This window comes from Myxocyprinus asiaticus, chromosome 35 (assembly GCF_019703515.2).
Source record: "Myxocyprinus asiaticus isolate MX2 ecotype Aquarium Trade chromosome 35, UBuf_Myxa_2, whole genome shotgun sequence".
Classification (NCBI taxonomy): Eukaryota; Metazoa; Chordata; class Actinopteri; order Cypriniformes; family Catostomidae; genus Myxocyprinus; species Myxocyprinus asiaticus.
The window spans coordinates 3,740,559-3,760,509 of record NC_059378.1 but is presented as its reverse complement, the minus strand read 5'-3'; the positions used below and the strand labels follow the sequence as shown (position 1 = coordinate 3,760,509).

Below are 19,951 nucleotides of genomic sequence, written 5' to 3'. Positions count from 1 at the left end.
CGTCATTACATTAACCTGTCTTTAGCATTACTGTTAAGCTCTCTTTCCCTATCCCCAAGCAAATATTTAGTTACTGTTAGACAAAGTACAGTATGTAAAGTACGCTGTAGGAAATGGCTTGCTCACAGTTCCATATTGTCCTGTAGTGTGACCGTCCTCTTGTAACTCAGGCTGGGATGTACCACGACACTCATATGGAGGATGGAACCTCATCAAAGGAGAACAGAATGATCTATAGTGACTCAATGCCTCGCAGAGTGGGAAGCTTTTACAGAGGTACCCTTTAAATAGCTTGTTTCTTGTGTAACTATCGTATTACTTGCATTTAATGGAAACTGTTACTTTAATGTGCATGATGAGAATGTTATTCATTAATAAAAGAATATATGTAAATATTTAATGCCACTTTGGTGAACAGAAGTACCAATTTCTTTCCATAAGAGCAAAATATGTACATTATTCCAAACTTTTGCCGCCAGTGTATGTATATATTGATATATTATTTAAAAAAAAGTATGTTGTTTTATTAATTAGTTCAAGGTAAAACGGCAGAATATATACACTGGTCAGCCACATTAAAACTACTGACGGGTGAAGTGAATAACATTTTGTGACGAGGAGGAGGACACATGGCTGGCCCTGGATCGGGCTAATCAGCCAGGAGGGGGATAAAGACGAGCCGGAGGCACCAGTTCGAGAGAGAGAGAGAGAGAGAGAGAGAGAGAGATGTACATGGCCCGTTGCATGTGTGTCTGTGTTCGTTTATGTTGAGTTTTATCATTAAACTTTACGTTGACTGTTCAGCCGGTGCCCGCCTCCTTGCCCATCCCTTACCCCGTTACACATTTATTATCTCGTTACAATGGCACCTGTCAAGGGGTGGGATATATTAGGCAGCAAGTGAACAGTCAGCTCTTGAATTTCATATGTTGGAAGCAGGAAAAATTGGCAAGTGTAAGGATCTGAGCGTAAGGATCTGAGCATCTCCAAAACAGCAGGTCTTGTGGGGTGTTCCCGGTATGCAGTAGTTAGTACCTACCAAAGTGGTCGGGTCCGGCAGACAGGGTCATGGGCGCCCAAGGCTCAATGATGCACGTGAGGAGCGAAGGCAAGCCCGTCTGGTCCGATCCCACAGAAGAGCTACTGTAGCACAGATTGCTGAAAAACGTAATGCTGGCCATGATAGAAAGGTGTCAGAACACACAGTGCATCACAGCTTGCTGCTTATGGGGCCGCGTAGACGCAGTCCGGTCAGAGTGCCTATTCTGACCCCTGTCCACCGCCGAAAGAGCCTACAGTGGGCACGTGAGTGTCAGAACTGGATCATGGAGCAATGGAAGAAGGTGGCCTGGTCTGATGAATCACGTTTTCTTTAAGATCATGTGGATGGCCGGGTGTGTGTGACGTTTACCTGGGGAATTGATGGCAGCAGGATGCACCATGGGAAGAAGGCAGGCCTGTGGAGGCAGTGTGATGTTCTGGGCAATGGTTCTGTTGGGAAACCTTGGGTCCTAGCATTCATGTGGATGTTACTTTGACACATACAACCTACCTAAAGACTGTTGCAGACCACGTACACCCCTTCATGGCAACGGTATTTCCTGATGGCAGTGGCCTCGTTCAGCAGGATAATGCGCACTGCTACACTGCAAAAATTGTTCAGGAATGGTTTGAGGAACATGACAAAGAGTTCAAGGTGTTGTCCTGGCCTCAGAATTCCCCAGATCCGATTGAGAATCTATGGGATGTGCTGGACCAACAAGTCCGAACCATGGAGGCCCCACCTCACAACTTACAGTGCTTGAAGGATCTGCTGCTAACGTCATGGTGCCAGATACCACAGAACATTCTTGTGGAGCCCATGCTTCGACGGGTCAGAGCTGTTTTGGTGGCACGAGGGGGACCTACACAATATTAGGCAGGTGGTTTTAATGTTGTGGCTGATCGGTGTGTGTGTATATATATATATATATATATATATTATACATTATGGCATTTTACACTGGATAAATAACAGGATCAAATGGGCTGATTCAATTCATATCAAGCTTTATTAGCTTAAGTATACATTGCCAATGCATTATAAGACTCTACACATACTGACATAAAACAAATTGAATGCTGAAATTTAAATCTCAAACTATTATTTTCTCATAGTAAATGGGTGCTGTATACTCACACCATCAACACTTGCCGAAAATACTTTGTGCTCAGACATGTAATCAATTTGGTCGACTCTTCTCAGTAGCTTCAGTACAAACAGGAAGCTGGATGACAAAATTCGGAAGAGCAAAGCGCGGAAAAGGGGCGGGGCCGAGTAAGGTGAATACATCCAATTATGTTGTGTGTGGGCTCGTTTTAACCGGAATCCCATCATTTAAGTAATGGTATGATATTTAATGTTATAAGCCAAAATGCCAACAGGCCAATCCGAGCTTAAAGGGTTAATATAAAAGGGAAACAAAAAACTTTTAGCAGATAAACACATTTCTCTTCTAGGGAAACAGACTAAAAATATTGATGACTACTCATAGGCGTATCCACATTTTTGTCCAATCACGAATGAGAATGAGAATGCCCCCTCCCCCCTAATACCACCTACTTTTGACTAGCCGCCCACTTTTTCAGTTTCGGAAGTGTTTTTCCAATTAATTCTTTGCAAGAGGATGCCATAAAATCTTCATAAAAGAGTTAATGAACCAAACCAACTAGCTCCGAGGTGAATCACAACATTACAGACTTTGATTTGAAGCAGAAAAGTATTTGAAAATCAAATAAAAAGACAAAGGTACAAGACTGTGTACTTAACATCTTTAATGAGGGAATGAACTACAATCGCATGAAGTATTGCGAATGATGCAATCGAATTAAAAGCAATGGAAAAATACAAAACTGTTGATATTAACTATACAATCAACATATTTCAAGTATATTGCAAAATATTCAGATATACACTACTGGTCAAAAGTTTTGAAACACTCATTCTTTTTGTGTCAAGTGTTTCAAAACTTTTGATCGGTAATGTATACAAATAGATAAGTAGTTTGAGAGTGTAGGGAGTTTTTTTTTATTATTGAAATGATGCAAACTGATCGCTTTAACAGAAGTAAATACCATCAATTACCAACCTTTAAAGGTTTATAACTTATTATTAAAAATGAATTCGCCTATGGAAAAATGGGATTGGGATTTTTACTTTCGGAACCCGACTGTTGCACACTAGCAAGTAGCAAATCACTGTTCAACATGGCTAGGATGTTCATCATCCTTTGCTCAACAAGCCATTTCTTGGGGAATTTAAAGTGTTATGAACCCCCCCTAGTCCAGCGCCAATCATTCACACCTCAGACTGAAAAAAGACTGATGCTTTAGCATGTCACTGGGGTTTCCATTATGTTTTTGTCTTTGTTGTGTTGCTAATTCTAGCTTTTGTTTATTCTGTCCTCTGGTTCAGTGCCCTCTCCTCGACCCGATAACTCATTCCAAGAGAGCGCCGGGCAGAGCAGAGTGCCAGCGGTCGCAGCAGAAAGCACAACCATGACAAACCACCCCAAACGTCAGATCAATTTCGACCATTGGTGAGCACACATGCTTGTTGAGGCTGCACACCGGAGATTCATAAATCATTCTGTATGTGCGCAGATACTGTACTTGGGCTGGAGGATGAAATGCTTTATTAATGTGGAAGTGACAACATGAAATATTTGACTGCAAACAAAACTCTATAAAATCAGTGTGTTGAAAAATTTGGTGCATCCATTGTTCTGTTTTGAGATATTTGGCAACTGTATTATTGCTGACAAGTGATGCAGTGGGTGCAAACAATAATAATGCATGCCCACTTTGCATACTCTCTTAATTATCTGCACACAACCTAGTTATGGCTAAATCTTTTTTGATCAGATTTTTAAACACATTTTCACTTTTATACATAGTCACCAATTCTCAGCAAACACGAAGGTTCACTTCTTACATAATATGCAACATATTTCACGCCAAAATCGCCAGAAAAATATGAAATAATATTAAGAATATATTTATATATTTAGGACCACAAAAATGTTTTGCATAATTGGAATAAAAACAAATCATTGTGAGATGATATTCTTCTCACCACAATTGTACAGAGTGGTTATCTGAGTTACTGTAGACTTTCTGTCCGCTCAAACCAGTCTGGCCATTCTCTGTTGAACTCTCTCATCAACAAGGCGTTTCCGTCAGCAGTGCCGTGCATAAAATCATGCAGATATGGGTCAGGAGCCTCAGTTAATGTTCACATTAACCATCAGAATGGGGAAAAATATGATCTCAGTGATTTGAAGCATGGCATGATTGTTGGTGCCAGATGGGCTGGTTTGAGTATTTCTGTAACTCCTGGGATTTTCACGCACAACATTCTCTAGAATTTACTCCGAATGGTGCCAAAAAACATCCAGTGAGTGGCAGTTCTGTGGACGGAAACACCTTGTTGATGAGAGAGGTCAACAGAGAATGGCCAGACTGGTTTGAACTGACAAAGTCTATGGTAACTCAGATAACCACTCTGTATAATTGTGGTGAGAAGAATATCATCTCACAATGATATTCTGAGATGCGAGTTGGCGCTGTTTTGGCGGTATGAGGGGACCTACACAATATTAGGCAGGTGTTATTAATGTTGTGGCTGATCGGTGTGTGTATATATATATATATATATATTTATTTATTTTTTTTATTTTTATTTTTTTTTTGTAAAAATGGATTACAATTTGTTATATTATGGTAGTGTTTGTTGCACTGAATTTATTTATGTTGATTTTAACAAAAACAAAAGTTATTGTGTCTAGGCAGGATGATTTTCATTACTGTTTAACAATGGAAACAGTTTTTATTCCCCGATACTATAATGTTTATTGGGTGGAAAAATGTCCTTAATTGTCATGAAAATTATGTCACACTTCAAAAGTCTTTATTATCCTACATATAAATTCTAATTGCAAAAAAAAGAATTTAGTCTTTATTTTTTTACTTTGCCGTGAAATATGACATGCATTTCTTTGTGAGATTTCACTTTTAATGTTATATTTCTAGGAACAATTCAGATGCAATGGTCATGACTGCACCCGAGGTCCCGAAACAGAAAGAAAAACAGGGATTCTTCAGGGCTATAAAGAAGAAAAAGAAGAAGTCACAGCCGGTAACAATCATTCACAAAATGCCTTATAACTGGAGAAACGATTTCAGCGGTGGTAATAAGACAGTAATGCTGTAGCCAAGAGACTGTGTGTGTTTCATGTGTATGTATATGTGTTGCGTAGCTGCCGTGTTTGTGTGTTTTTGTAAGTCTGTCTATGTATTGTGTACATGAGGTGATAGTCTAGTATAGAAGAATACTGTATCTCTCACTAGCATTGACAAGAGAGTTTCCCCTCTGAAGTATTCAGGCAGGTAAGTGGCTTCAGAGAGTCTGAAAGGTGATATGGGCGTGTCATCCCAAAAGGAGGCCGCCCACTTTAGCGAATCCTGATGTTTTCAGTTCCTTTGTCCAATTTATGTCCAACAGAATGTGGCTCTTGGGGGGGAATTCACCAAGAATGAATTGTGCCCACTGACAGTGTCATGTATTTGCACACACTGTCTGTGTTGTTTTAGCACCCGATTCACTAAAGGAATTATGCAAATCAGGTTATGGCAACAAACACACTCCAAAAAATTGTGCTAGTGTTGGCACACTCAGGCAGATGACTCCCTCGCTATGATGCAAGTACCTAAAAATGCCGAAAATGTACGTGACTGGTACAGCGTGTCTGAATATATGGCCGATTATAGATCTCTTCTTTATCATTTGATGATTATTTGCCATGATCGATTGAAAATGTAAACAAACATATCTTTTATTAACATTCCATTTATCATACTATACTAAATACTAGCGCAATTTTAATTGCTTCAGGCAAATAGCGCATACCTTTGTGAATAAAGTGCAATCTATAGTAAAACATAGAAAGGAGGCGTGATTGCACTGAAAACATGAATAATTACTTTCTTTAAATACACACAGCGCAACAGTGCCCGCCCACTTTTTCAGTCGTTACTTTTTCCATAGAGATTTCATAAAAAGTGTTGTAAGCCATGAACCAGACCGATCAGATCTGAGGTGAATCACAACATTACAAACTTTGATTTAAAGTTAAAAGTATAAGAAAATCAGACAAAAAGACAAATGTTCAAGACTGTGTGCTTCAAGGATTAGTTCACCCAAAAATGATAATTCTCTCATGATTTACTCATCTTTAAACCATCCCAGATGTGTATGTCTTTCCTTCTTCAGCAGAACCGAAATGCAGATTTATATAAGCACATTTGAGCTCTGTTTGTCCATAAAATGCAAGTGAATGGGTGCCATGATGCTGCTGGCTATTTGACGGTCCAAAAGGCATATTTAGGCAGCATAAAAGTAATCCACACGACCCCAGTCGATCAGTGAATGTCTTCTGAAACAAATCGATAGGCTTGTGTAAAAAATTAATCGATAATTAAAACTTTATTAACCTTTAAAAAATGCTTCCTGCTTCCAGTCGACCCATCACTGAGCTGTCGTATGACGTAAGCGTGATGACGTAAGCACGCGCTTTGTTTACAACAGAGGAATGAACATCACGTGAGAGTTAGATCATTTCAAACATCATTACAGCGCTGGACAGAAGCAATGATTTAAAGTTAAAAACGTTTTAATTATCGATTTGCTTCTTACACAAGCCTATCGATTTATTTGGAGAAGACATTCATTAATCGACTGAAGTCGTGTGGATTCATTTTATGTTGCCTAAATATGCCTTTTGGACCTCATGGCACCCATTCACTTGCATTGTATGGACAAATAGAGCTCAAATGTGCTTATTTCAGTTCTGCTGAAGAAGAAAAGACATACACATCTGTGATGGCTTAAAGGTGAGTCAATCATGAGAGAATTCTCATTTTGGGTGAACTAACCCTTTAACATCTTTAATGAAGGAATGAACTACAATCCCATGATGCATTGCGAATGATGTAATCAAATTAAAAATGGTGGAAAAATATAAAACTTGATTTAAAGTTTATGGGCCTCATTCATGAAACACGAGCAGAACGATATTTTGTGTAAATCGTGCGTAAGACATCCGAACGTATTGTGTTCTTTCAGACAAATTGACATGACTAAATTTTTATAGAAATGAAATTAAGTAATGAAAAAATGAACTAATAATTAAATGTGAAATTAACCTAAAAAAAAATAGCAAAAAATTGGTTAAAGAAATCTTTGTTTTCTTTTTAAACCATAGCCTATACTTGTTTAGAAACTTTTCTTTACTGCTTGAATATGTTTTTTTCAAAGTATATTTTTTTCCCAACTCTGCTTATCATTTTTCCAGCAGAAGTGCTTGATTTTTCTCGAAGAAATTAATGCCCTCTAACGTGACTGGTTGGACAGTTTTTTATTTGATATGAGCTCTATAATTTAGGTTTCATAATTTAGTATAGGTATCGGTAAATCACATTCAGTTGATAACGTATGGTCAATGCTAATGCTGTTAAACCTATAAATAAACACATCGCGGGCATGTGCGAACACAATACAATGGGGGGAAAATTATAAAAAGCCCACACATTGTCGTATAGCTTGCAAATCTGTAATATCTATCAGTGTTTCGGTCAAAGATCTTCAGGCATTCTATTAATTTATCTGAAGATTCATCCAGTTGCAAGTATATCACTGTTACCATCTTGAATTACCCGAGAAGCTTCACAAATGACCCTGGCGATGTGACTCAGCTGAACCAGAGAAGGTTAATGGTGGTGGACATCCTCCTGTCGGCATGAACTGAAAATTTTTAACACGCATGTCAAACAATTTTTATTGACTTCTTGAACTGTTTGATTCACAAAAGAGCCTCCGATGACAGCAAAAACATCAATTTACATTAAATAAAAAGTGTACGATGTGAATCCACTTCATTCATAAAAATGATTTGTTAAAACGAGTTCTGCATAGATGTTATCAGCATTTACTAGCGAGTCTGGTGTCTTCCTTATATGGCATTTTCATGGGCGTGGATTATGATAATTGTGAATGAATGTGAACACACCCCCTCTTTACGAATATTTGGAATTCAATAACATACACGCGTTTTACTAACAAATCTGGGGAGTACGAAGCGTTTGTGGGAAAGTTTTCGAGAAGGTCCATTTTACTTGCAAATTACTCTGAAGTTTCATGAATGAGGCCCATTGATTATAAGTTTCAAAGCAATATATTTGAATTGAATTGCAAAATATTAATTTATTTGCAAATATAAGTAGGTATGCACCAATGTATCGGCTGCCGATATTTATCGGCCGATTATTGACCAAATTAAAACCATCAGCTTATCGGTTACGAGTATGAAAACACCAATATGAAAAAACAATGGTTTATTTATAATTAACTAGTTTATAATTTACATTTTGTAAAAACTCCTAAGAACATGTCATATTTAATTTTTATTCTTTCTCGTTCACACGTTAATGCGTAAATGACGGCATAAACGGACTTGACACTTACCTATAGGCATATATTGAAAATTATCTATTGTTAGAACATTAAAAAATCTTTTGTACCTCTTTATAATTTGTTTTAAGCATTCCTAAGTAAAACAGTGATCTGATGACAAAATAAGGTAAGTGGCAAAATATCGGTATTGGCCTGTAGTTTTTTGTTCAAATCGGTATCGGTCAAAAATGTTCATATCAGTGGATCTCTATATTTGCGTCATTCACAGTGCGTCATGGGTGTGGGTGGTCGCTGCAGAGCTGTTTTGGCACACTTTGTTTGCTACAGTTCTCTGATTGGTGGATCTTTCTCTGCAGGATCATGGGTAGTGTAGTTCTTCACTAGGAATTCCACTATTAAACATGATTTTGTAAAAATAAAGTTGAAATAATGCAGACCAATTAACAACTTCTAAGCTCATGGTAGGTCTGTCTTTAATGGTTTATTATCGTTATCGTTAAAAATCTACAGTATTTGTCTATGGAGAAAATGAATGGGATTTTTACTTCCGGAACCAAACTGTTGCGCTCTATATCCGCTGAGTGTTACATGTTTGGGTGAAATTAACCCCCAGGTTACATATTAAGTTGGGACATGAGAAAGAATTTTACCATTCAAAAAATGACACACATCAGCTTTAAATAAAGTGCACAAAAGTGGCGCAACTGTCTAGTGAATTCGGCCCCTGAGAGTGCAGTTTCCCCACTATAGCCATATGGAGAGCAGTACAGACCCGAGCAGCATGTGCTGTGTCCACAAATATTGAACCAGAGGACCGTATGTTCATCTGCTGTTTTCAACAACAAAAGATGTTTGGTGTTTATAGAATGAGCCACTGGGGTTTTGTGCGTCTTATATTGCAGACGGACGGCAACGAGGGAAGGAACCCCAGCATCAAGAAAAGCCTTTTCCCCCTCTTTAACACAAAGAATAGCTTAAAGCATAACTCTTCTGTCAAAGTGCTCCCTGTTGTCCCGCAGCCCATGGTATTGCTCGCTTTAAACCGCACCGCTCTACAAAACAAACACAATCACCATTGCATGTGATTTTAAATGTATACATCTTTTATGACTGGTTACCTTGCAAAAAAACATTTTTTTTTTTTTAAAATAACAACACTAGGCCCAGATCCGTGTTAACATGTGATATGATTGTAGAACAATACTGTCAAAGTACTACAAGAGTAGTGGTTCTCAACTGGTTGTGACCCACAAATGTGTTGGTTGTATGTTCTCAATAATAAAATGTAACCATATACATTATATAATTGTGCATATTTAAGAGTAGAGCAAAATACACAGGCTTATCAACTTTTAAAAAGAAGGAGAAAATACTTTTAATATCTTTTGTTGTTGACGTCAAACGCTACGTTATTTGGCCACAAATTCATCTGTTGACCTGGTAAATCTCAGTTCTTCTGTTGTTCATGCATTCAGAAAATTGTCAGTTTTCCTATTCATCCCTATGCCATGTTACCCAGCATGCGCAGAACATACCCCTAGTGTTATCGTATGGTTCACGTTTGGTTGTTTGGTTGTTTTTTGGGGAATTAATTCCTAATGTTCCGGGAATGTTCTAGGAACCAGTGACTAAAAATGAAATGATTTTCATTTCGGTTATTTCTGTCTTTTTTCGTTCCGGTTCGGAAGATCCACACCCTCCTTTCCAAATGGTAACCGGTTAGAACAAAACAAAAATGACATTACTCTGGGCTAATGGTGGGTGAAATACCAGTTGCGGGGTTGCCAGATCTAGCAAGAGAAACGAGCAATGCGGTCTGGAAAATCAAGTCCAAAATAAGTGAAAATAAGCCATTAAATGTTTCTGGTATAGTGAATTTATCAGCACGGAAATCATAACAAGTATACTGTTAATTCAAATATAATTTTTAATACAGATCTGCATCTCAGTCAAAACCCAGCAGCATCAAATCTGTATTAATGCATCATATCTAACAATAATTCAGTGAAGACTTGGAAACAACTGAGAAATGTACTTTTTACTTCTAATAATGTTTTCTTTGCATGTACAGTATATGAAGTAATTATACATAGTTGTTAAGAAGGTCTTCGTTCACAGAATGTGACATACACAATGGGCAATTAGGCAAAGAAATGTGTGATGCAGCGTCTTCCTTCAGGATCAAAGCACATGTTTTTTTGGGCAACACGAAGTGGTGTTATTCCAAACATTTACTGTGATTAAATCCTTTGGAATTTGGTTTCATGAAAAAATTATTGAAACAAAATTAACCGGTTATAACCGGTTACCAGCATTTAAAAGTAACGTTTTCACTTCGTTCCCATTTTCGGTTACATTCTGCTAAAAAATTTGCTCATTTTCGGTTTTTGTTTTCGTTCCTTGAACTGATTTAAGTCCCTGCTAGGAACAAATGTTCCCAGAATGTTGCAGGGAGGTTTTTGTGGCACATCCTAAAATGTACTTATACAGAACACTCTCTAATGGTTATTTTTAGGTTTTATTTTTTATTCTGTTTCATAAAGGTTGCAGAGAGGTTGCTAGACAACAATGACTGACATTAGTGCAGTACAGCATTTAATTAAATGTAGAAATGAAGATCACGGTGTATAGAATTTAATGCATTATAATGAACATGTGAAGAACATACAAGAATCATATATACTCACTTAACACTTTATTAAGTACACCTGTACACATACTTATTCATGTGATTATCTAATCAGCCAATCTATATATATATATATATACCGATCAGACATAAAATTAAAACTACCTGCCTAATATTGTGTAGGTCCCCCTTGTGCCGCCAAAACAGTGCCAACCCGCATCTCAGAATATCATTGTGAGATGATATTCTTCTCACCACAATTATACAGAGTGGTTATCTGAGTTACCGTAGACTATGTCAGTTCAAACCAGTCTGGCCATTCTCTGTTGACCTCTCTCATCAACAAGGCATTTCCGCCCACAGAACTGCTGCTCACTGGATGTTTTTTGTTTTTGGCACCATTCAGAGTAAATTCTAGAGACTGTTGTGTGTGAAAATCCCAGGAGATCAGCAGTTACAGAAATACTCAAACCAGCCCATCTGGCACCAACAATCATCCATGCGATTATCTAATCAGCCAATCGTGTGGCAGCAGTGCAGTGCATAAAATCATTCAGATACGGGTGAGGAGCTTCAATTAATGTTCACATCAACCATCAGAATGGGAAAAAATGTGATTTGGACCATGGCATGATTGTTGGTGCCAGACGGGCTGGTTTGAGTATTTCTGTAACTGCTGACCTCCTGGCATTTTCACGCACTCTAGAGTTTACTCAGAATGGTGCCAAAAACAAAAAACATCCAGTGAGCAGCAGTTCTGTGGATGGAAACGTCGTGTTGATGAGAGAGGTCAACGGAGAATTTCCAGACTGGTTCGAGCTGACAGAAAGGCTACAGTAACTCAGATAACCACTCTGAACAATTGTAGTGAGCAGAATAGCATCTCAGAATGCACAACACGTTGAACCTTGAGGCGGATGGGCTACAACAGCAGAAGACCACGTCGGGTTCCACTTCTGTCAGCCAAGAACAGAAAGTGGGAACGGCTCACCAAAACTGGACAGTTGAAGACTGGAAAAAGGTAGCCTGGTCTGATGAATCTCGATTTCTGCTGAGGAACACAGATGGTAGGGTCAGAATTTGGTGCCAACAACATGAATACATGGACCAAACCTGCCTTGTGTCAACAGTCTAGGCTAGTGGCGGTGGTGTAATGATGTGGGGAATGTTTTCTTGGCACAATTGGGGCCTGTTAATACCAATCAATCATTGCTTGAATGCCACAGCATATTTGAGTATTGTTGCTGACCATGTGCATCCCTTCATGGCCACAATTTACCCATCTTCTAATGGCTTCTTCCAGCATGATAATGCACCATGTCACAAAGGAAAAGTTGTCTCAAACTGGATTCATGAACATGACAGTGAGTTCACTGTTCTTCAGTGGCCTTCCCAGTCACCGGATCTGAATCCAGTAGAACACCTTTGGGATGTGGTAAAATTGGAGATTTGGAGATCTGCAAATCTGCAGAAAATGCGTGATGCAATCATGTCAACAAGAGGTTAGGGAAACCTTAGGGGAACCATCATGTACAACTTGAAACAAATGTTCTATTTCCGTAAAAAAAAAAACTTGAACTTCAGAACTTGTTCAATGGGTAATAATTGTGCATATTGTTGGGCCTATACAGTTCATGTTGATATTAACAATTTTCATTCAATTAAAAAATTATTCATTTTTCTTTTCTTGATGTCCAAAGTAAATTCTGGGTCCTGAAGCAAAACCAGTTGGGAACCACTAAGGTACTTGTAAATTTAAGACGTCTGTCTAAAGACTAAAAACTGGTCTTCAAGCATAATAAATACCACACCTGCCAATAGCACTCACATTTATGGTCTTAATAGTTGGCAGCTTAGACAAACTCATAATTTAATATCAAAAGTAGTATTTTTAGATGTTAAATTGAATGGATCTGGTTCTTTGTGTTTTACACACCAAGCATCATTTCTTAGGTTACTGCTAGCATCATCAGCATGTTAACTGTGAGATGCATGAACCGTCTGTAGCAGAGCCTGCTCAGAAAAGATGCACGCTTTCACATGTGCCATTCTCCAAAAATCAGGACGGAGCAGAAGTGGTCAAGAATGTCTTAGAAACACACTTACAAACACTTGCACATTAGGTTACAAAGGGTCAGAAACTGGCACGTCCCAAAATACTAGCCTCTTTATCTATCTTCAATAATCTGTCTCTTCCAAAAGCTTTTGAAAATGCTGGTTATTCAAGGAAAATCCTTTCTAATTCTTAATTTTTATCCGTGGTCAACAGATGGATGCTGAAAGCTGGTTTAAAATGCAGTATTCTGGCACGTTTCCAGTCATCTGGCGCGATGCACGTGATTTTGAGTGCACTCTTGACATTGTAAATCAGTCTCATCATTCGGGGGATTTCACTGGTTTTGTGGTTTGATCTTTGTGGCAGGTTCCTGTTGAGAGCCAACAGGACCAGCTCGTGATACAGAGACCAGTGAAATCCTCCTCTCATCACAGCAGTCACCACCGCAACCGGGAGCGCGATCGGGAACACGACCTGGAAAGGGACAGGGAACGTGACCGGGATCGAAACCGTGAAAGGCATCGCGATCGAGACAGGGACAACACTTGGCCGCCTGAAAAGCAGGCGGACGTGCAGCCTCAGGTAAGAGAAAACAGCAAGGGTTTTTTTGGGTGTTGTTTCCCTGCTGAAATAAAAAACAGCCTAAGCTGGGTTGCTGGTCTTATCGGGTTTAAGAAGGTTTAACTGGTCTCCCAGCCTGGCCAAGCTGGCTTCCCGGCTGATAAGTGTCCCAAACATCTTAAACCAGCCTAAAATGGTTTGCTGGTCTTAGCTGGTTTAAGCTGGTCTAGCTGGTCTTTTAGTCTGACCAGCTGAGAAGTGCTCCAAATTCCTCGAAAACCAGATATCCAGACCAGCTGAGACCAGCAAACAGTTTAGGCTAAGGTTGTTTCCCTGCTGGAAGAAAAACAGCTTAAACCAGCCTGAGATTGTTTGCTGGTCTTAGCTGTTTTAAGAAGGTTTAGCTGGTATCCCATCCAGACCAGCTGATAAGTACCCCAAATCCCTCTAAAACCAGCAAACCAGGCCAACTAAAACCATCAAACTAGTTGAGGCATATGTTGTTTTCCTGCTGAAAAAACACCTTTAACCAGCCTGAGCATGTTTGCTGGTCTTAGCTGGTTTAACCTGGTCTAAATGGTCTCCCAGGCTGACCAGCTGATAAGTGCCCTAAATCTCTTTAAAACCAGCACACCAGACCAGCTAAGACCAGCAAACCAGTTTAGGCTTTGGTTGTTTCCCTACAGGGAAAAAAACAGCCTGAGCTGGTTTGCTGGTCTAGTTAGTTTAAGATGGTCTAGCTGGTCTCCTGGCCTGACCAGTTTACATGTGCCCTAAAACCCCTCTAAAACCAGCAAACCAGACCAGCCTGCTCAGGCTGGTTTTGCAGAAGTGTTGTCTGTGTGTGTTCTAGTGTTTTGAGACATTACAACAGTTGATCTCTTTGTTTGTTCCAATTGAGGAATCCCTCACTGATCTCTTTATTTTTTCTAAATGATCAGCAGCCATGCACTACTTTGCAATATTCAAAGCCTGATATTTTATGATGGCAAACCCAAGCACATAGATGGCTGTTTATTTTTCATCCGTCTTGGTTTTGTTTCAGAACCAGCCCTTGAAGTCCCTGCGTAAGCTTCTACACCTCTCCTCGCCTGCTTCGTCCAATCCGCCCCCACCCCCTGATCGTTCCGCAGAACTGCGCTTCCAGCCCCTTCCTAACCCTCCCTCAAAAGGGAACCTGAATGAGGTCAGAGGGCACCCGGCAGGCAGCGTCACCCCCAATACCAAGAGCCGCAAACCCCACAACTACCCTCTGCCTGGGCAAATCGAGTCCAGCTGGCACGTCTCTGCTCTGAATCGAGCCGAGGGGGCACCGTACCCAGACCAAATGGCTAACAAAGGTGGGCAGAACGGTATCGGCTTTAACAGAGCCGCCCGCACGAGAATGCCGAACCTCAACGATCTGAAAGAAACGGCTCTTTAGAGGGATCCCCTAGTGTCTAACTTGGTACTCGGTCTCTCCTTTCCTTCCTGGCTACCTATGGAATGCTAAACAATATTGTTCATACAGTGGTACGCAATGCCACTTCTGGCCAGAAGGTGGCAATAGTTATGTCTCAGATTTGTTTTTTAACAACATCCACATTTGATAGAATTTGTACTATCGTTCATTACATCTGGATTCAGTTTTTCTGTTGAATATCTTAATGACAATGATGATATGAAATGATGTATTTGTATATGGAAATTTAGAGACGGGGGGACAAATCTGTGGAATTGTAAGAGCTTTAGTTTATACACAAGAGAATGTATAAATATTTAATGTGTAATAATTCTATATTTCATGGAGATTATTTAATGAATTATCGGTGTGTTAATAGTTGCAATGTACAGAGTGCATTTTATGGTTGTAACAAAAGTACTTATTATTTGAATTATTTTCCTCTCTTTATTGAACATTGTTTTCTGATATGAATTCTCAGTGCAGATCAATATTACACTCTCTCATACTGCAGGTGAACGAATCAGTTGTTCTCTCAAGGTTTTGTTTTTGGAGTTTTTCCCTTTTTAAAGTCATGACAGCATATCAGCAATTACTGATGCTTCCTAACCAGGTTCTATGTTACTTTTCATGCGAGATCATTAAATCAAAGTCTCATCATGACTATTTGTCTCACTTTACCCTTAGCTGGTGTCTTACAGTGTATCTGCTCATTCTAAAGGAATGTTCCAGGTTCAATACATGTTAAGGTCAGTTGTCAGCATCCGTAGCATAATGTTGATTACAACAAAAATTCATTTGGATTCGTCCCTCAAAAATCTGGGTTACAGTGTGGTACTTACAATGGAAGTCAATGGGGCCAATCCGCAGAAGTTAAAATACTCACTGTTTTAAAGGTATAGCAACAAGACGTAAACAATATATTTGTTAACATGATTTTAGTGGGATAAAATTGTTTACTACCCATTTCTGTGTAAAGTTATGGACAATTTTACAGCTGTGTTGCCATGACAACGTGACACCATAAAGCCTAATATCCTAAAACCACCCAAAAAAAGATGATTTAAACAACTTTACAGCTCAAATAATACACAAGTTTTAACAGAAGAATTAATGTATGCTTTTATAAAATTATACGATTCACATTTCTGCATTTAAACCCTCCAAACATTGGCCCCATTCACTTCCACTGTAAGTGCCTCACTGTAACCTCGATTTTTTTATAATTTTTTTTTTGTGCTTTTTTTTTTTGCTTTTTTTAATAAACAAGGGAAAATTACTTTTTGTGGATTTTCAAAGAATAACCTGGCCACTCTTTTCCATATAAGGACTGGGGCTGTCAAGCTCCAAAAGCGAGTCAAGAAACAGATCAGTCAAATTACAAACAAATTCAGGGCAGCGTTTCCCAAAAGCATCGTAAGCCTAAGTAGGTTGTAGAAACCATTGGCGCTAATGGTCTCCACGATCAACTTAAACTTGCGATGCTTTTGGGAAACGCTGCCCAAACCAGAAAAGATCTCGCCACGAATCAGACATCACTACTTCTCTCATGAACTCTCAAGAATGTCAAGTTTCAATGAATATCGACTTTTCTCACACAAAGCTATTGTATGGCTTCAGAACATGTGGAATAAAGTGTACACCACTTTTATGACATAAGCATAAATAATGACAGAATTATAATTTTTTGGGTGAATTGTTTCTATAACAACAAATTGGTTGTGGTGATTGCAAAGAGCTGGATTTCCTGTGAATAATGAATTTCAGACTGGCAGGATAGTGGGTGACCAGGGGCTTCATGGTTTCTGTCTACGATCTCGATCCCACCAGCTGGTGATAAGGGTTGGGTCTGTATTCCAGTCCCTTTGAGGGCTCGATTGCATGTGTGCGTCATTCCTTTAACAAAGTGAACAACTGGAAATTTAATTTAAATCAGTTTAATGTGCTTTTTTTTTTTTTTTTTAAAGAAAAGGAGGGATGAGTCGAAATAATTTTTTGTTGTAATTAAAATTATGCCCAGATACTGTCGATTGAGCTTAGCCATGCTTTTCATGCATCTGACCAATGCAAACAGAGCAATATAACATGACTTTATCATCCCTCAGAGAGTTAATTTCCTATCTTGCTTCTAAAAATGAAAGCGGAAGTGTGTAAATAGCAAAAAAACAGCTTAATAATTGTTTTAAAAAGGATTCCCGTGAACACTTCCCCCATACTGACAAGCAGTCCCTCCCTAAACACATGCCAGAGCACTGACAGTGTTGACATGCTCACCAATACATTGATAACTGCAACAATCTGCTTATTTAAAAAATCTGACAAAGCAAGAAAACTGCATTTACATTAGACTTGAAATCATTGGGTTATTCTCTGCTTTGGACGTCAAAACGTAAACAGGTGTATGCATATTAGATAAGACGGTGTCGTGCCGATTATTCACTCCCTAGTATCCTTATGTTTAGGGGTGGCCTTTAGGGATAAGGACCAATCAGGTAGCGGGATCAAGAATCTTGCAGGGAGTCAGATTTCAGCACAACACCGGAAAGAACCTCGGTAAAGGTGTTTAGATTAGAGGTGGACCAATAGTAGGTTTTCCTGCGATACCGATAACTAAAGTAGTGGAAAAGGCCGATAACCGATTATTCGGCAGATAGTTTTTTTTAATTGTATTTTTTTAATCGTAGTCTTTCTTTCCTATGACGGGTACTGGCATAGAGGCTACAAGAGTCCAAAATAAGTCAAATCCCAGGTGCAGTTTATTTTTCAACCAAAAGCCCAATAATAACCAGAAAAAAATAAGATTATAATGTGGGAATTTTAACAATAAACAAGCCCGAAACACAGCAGGGACTCTTATTTTGAAATGAGGGAGACCTGGTTTCGTTATAATTCTCTAAATTTGAGTGTTTACTAAATTAAGCCTTTTATAGTCTATGAATTCAGCAGCTGAAGGTTTTTGCATATACATATTTCACAAGATGTGGTAAAAAAAATATCGGCAAGTATCGGCATAGATTTTTTTGCCGATAACCGATAGTTCCAAAAAGCAACTATTTACTGTAGCACCAATTAATCTGTAAAACCGATATATCGGTCTGCCTCTAGTTTACATGCAACGTGAAATCAGTGTAATGGACAAAATTCTATCGTTTTTTTTTTGTTTTTTGTTTTACAGTTTATGACCTTCCCCGATAACATGCATGTAAACATGCTCAATGTTTACACTTTTCAGGGAAATCCACCTAGAAAAAACTATTTTATCATTGAAAAAAATTACACACTTTAGCTTTAAATTATGACGCTTTATTTACATATATTTACACTGATTATCACCACAGGCACTTTTTTCAACAAGTTTTTTTTACAAGATCCTCCAAAGAGGGTGACAGAGAGTTTTCATTTCAATAAACATCTAGTAAAATGTATCATTTAATATGTTTTTGTTTGATTGTTTATAAACAGTGCACTTTAAACAGACATTTCTCACAGGTGTTTGTGTTGATATAGTGTTTGATTAAAAAAAAAACGAAACTTTTAAACACATGATTTGATTTGGATTCCATTTATGGCACATTTTTTGTTCTATTTACACGATCATTGAAATACAGTCTATACCATATTTTTAACCATTTCAACATATACATCACAAAATAACCTGTTCTTATCTGTGTTGATTTCTGTTGTCACAGCACTTCTTCAGTGTGGAATAAGAAAGATATTTTTCAACAACAACTTGCACCACGGCAATCAGTTTCAGCATTTTGGTTTGGACTCTTTATGTTCCGTCAAATTATTCTGTTTACTTTCATGATTATAACAAACTGTATTGATTTTTGTAAGAAAGAGAATTTAGTTTCACCTAAATGCTCTTTCAAAAGTCTAAAAGTCAAACTGCTTTGAAAGTCAACCACTTCTGTTCTTGTTGAATTCTTTCAGGTTATTAATAGTGACATAAAACACTTTCTTCCTGAGTAATGCAGTCTGCCAGTTTGCCTATTAAGAGTATTTCACCCTTCCCGAATATGAGAATGTGATTCTGTCTTAAATGAATGAACACCTTGCCCATAAATGCTTTGGCATCACATGATCTACAGTATGTTGGCACAGTTTGATTCCACGGTGCCAGGTAATCCTCCCATCAGCCAGCTGTCACGACTGCCAAGATAAATAGTTTAGTTGCTGCCAGCTGTGGCAAGGTCGTCATCAAGTAGTAATCTGTGACCTTCCTAACCCAAAATGAAAACTACGTCAGTATGTAAAATGTTGCTGATTCTGTATTTCTGAAATATATGCTTGTTTGCTATGATCCAGCTTAAAAATCTATAAATAAGCACCTTTTTTTTTTTTTTTTTTAAAGTGCTATAAAGATGTTATTTTATTTTTAAATTAAGTGGCATGGAATAATGCTAAGAGAAAAATAGGGCCAAACATAACCCCTCTCCTATCCCAGTGTATATTTGTTTTAAGCAAAAGAATGCAATTCATGTTTTTCGAGTCTAGCATATAACAAAGGCTACTTTTAAGGCATCGTCCAAACGAATACTCTTGCGGTTGAAAACACACTGATTTCAGTTGCATCCACTCTAATTCGTTTTCATTTGAAAACTCAGTTTTCAGTTTCCAAACGTCATCGTTTTCCAAAGTACGCAGTATTAGAGACAGCGTTTTCGAAACTCTCTATTTTCGAACAGCATTGTGGATGAGAGTCATAAACATGGCGAAATTGATGCGTTTCAAACGAAAACCTATTATGCC

The 19,951-nt window shown here is 38.4% G+C and overlaps 1 protein-coding gene across 5 annotated transcripts in view; it reads left to right on the top strand.

Moving 5' to 3' along the window:
• The window catches only part of LOC127426172 (cyclin-dependent kinase-like 5), a 60,135-nt gene extending 44,279 nt beyond the window's left edge, over window positions 1-15,856 (top strand). For 2 of the 5 annotated variants that reach the window (XM_051672785.1, XM_051672783.1), the window contains 6 exons: window positions 171-276; window positions 3,455-3,578; window positions 5,071-5,176; window positions 9,412-9,534; window positions 13,561-13,776; window positions 14,801-15,856. In XM_051672785.1, coding sequence (XP_051528745.1) covers window positions 171-276; window positions 3,455-3,578; window positions 5,071-5,176; window positions 9,412-9,534; window positions 13,561-13,776; window positions 14,801-15,178 — 1,053 coding nt within the window. In that variant the 3' untranslated portion in view covers window positions 15,179-15,856. Of the gene's footprint in view, window positions 1-146; window positions 277-3,454; window positions 3,579-5,070; window positions 5,177-9,411; window positions 9,535-13,560; window positions 13,777-14,800 lie in introns of all 5 variants that reach the window. The other 3 variants (XM_051672782.1, XM_051672786.1, XM_051672784.1) reach the window with 3 other exon arrangements.
• The last annotated feature ends 4,095 nt before the right edge of the window (window positions 15,857-19,951 follow it).